This window comes from Nicrophorus vespilloides, unplaced genomic scaffold, assembly GCF_001412225.1.
Source record: "Nicrophorus vespilloides isolate i.1.1-1 unplaced genomic scaffold, Nicve_v1.0, whole genome shotgun sequence".
Classification (NCBI taxonomy): Eukaryota; Metazoa; Arthropoda; class Insecta; order Coleoptera; family Silphidae; genus Nicrophorus; species Nicrophorus vespilloides.
Window position 1 is genome coordinate 20,520 of NW_017096946.1, and position 1,042 is coordinate 21,561.

The 1,042-nt window shown below is 42.6% G+C and overlaps 1 protein-coding gene across 1 annotated transcript; it reads left to right on the forward strand.

Moving 5' to 3' along the window:
• Positions 1-15: 15 nt before the first annotated feature.
• LOC108558556 (out at first protein-like) lies at positions 16-448 on the forward strand (the record flags this gene model as incomplete). Its single annotated transcript, XM_017915517.1, has 1 exon — positions 16-448. A coding segment is annotated over exon 1 (418 nt), but the record flags the coding sequence as incomplete, so codon positions are not given.
• Between the last annotated feature and the right edge of the window lie 594 nt (positions 449-1,042).

A 1,042-nucleotide genomic window follows, 5' to 3' on the forward strand; every position in this document is an offset into this window, starting at 1 on the left:
ATCTCAATATTCCCGAAAAGTTTTCACCCCATGCACACATACATACACGCATTCACATTCGGCCAGGGAATAAAACGGTCGTTTATCTTGCGCGCATTAATTTTTTTCTCTTTGTTTTTGGTTTTTCAGGAAGTGCAGATCCTGAAGGCGCTGATACTCGGTGAAGAAGAACGGGGACAGAGCCAATACCAAGTGATGTGTTTCGTGTTTCACTTCTCCAAGGACGCGTTCATATCGTCGGATGCGATGTCGAAATTACGGCAGAAGAATCCTGGGACGGTGAGGACGCCGGAAGAGGATCGAGGTCGCGAGAATTACACGATGAACTACAGCGTGGATGTTACGAGGGCCGGGATCATTTCACCTCACATTCCTGAAGTTTGCTCCGAAGCAATCGGAAACACTTACACCCGGCAAGAGGACGTGCAAATGTGGTCTGCAACGCAAGGTATTTCGATATATTTACTCTTTTTTCTTGTCTCCGGAAACTTGTAAATCCCATAAATCATCCTCTAGGAATAGACTGTCTGTTTATTTTAATGAAAACCAGCGCTGTCAGAAGTTAGTGGCGAAGTTGGAGTGATGGATTTCTTCGAGTCCAGTTTACTCCTGAAAGTAATTAAAAGTGTCGCCAGGAAATTGATACGTCTCTCGATTTTATGCCGGTAAACGAAACGACTAGCGAAAGTACAAAAAAAAAAGTAGAAATAGAAGCAAGCCAATTCTGTTACCGAGTAAATTAAAGCATCGATTGTTGCCAGATACATATACAGACACTCTACCTCTTTGGGGAAATGGGGATGGTTTCGAGTTACACGCGGATTGTCTCGAGGTCTCGCATTCAACCAAACAACCAACCTCCTGTGTTCCCTTTTACAAGCAACGAGTACGACAGAAATTTTAATTGAAATCTTCCCTGGGATCGAGTGTATAAGATTACGAAACTCTCACTCGATATGCGTAGCATATCAAATTCGAATTACGCAATCCTAGTTTTGCAATGCGATAAATCTGGTTTTAATAAATATCAAAATGCGGTTGA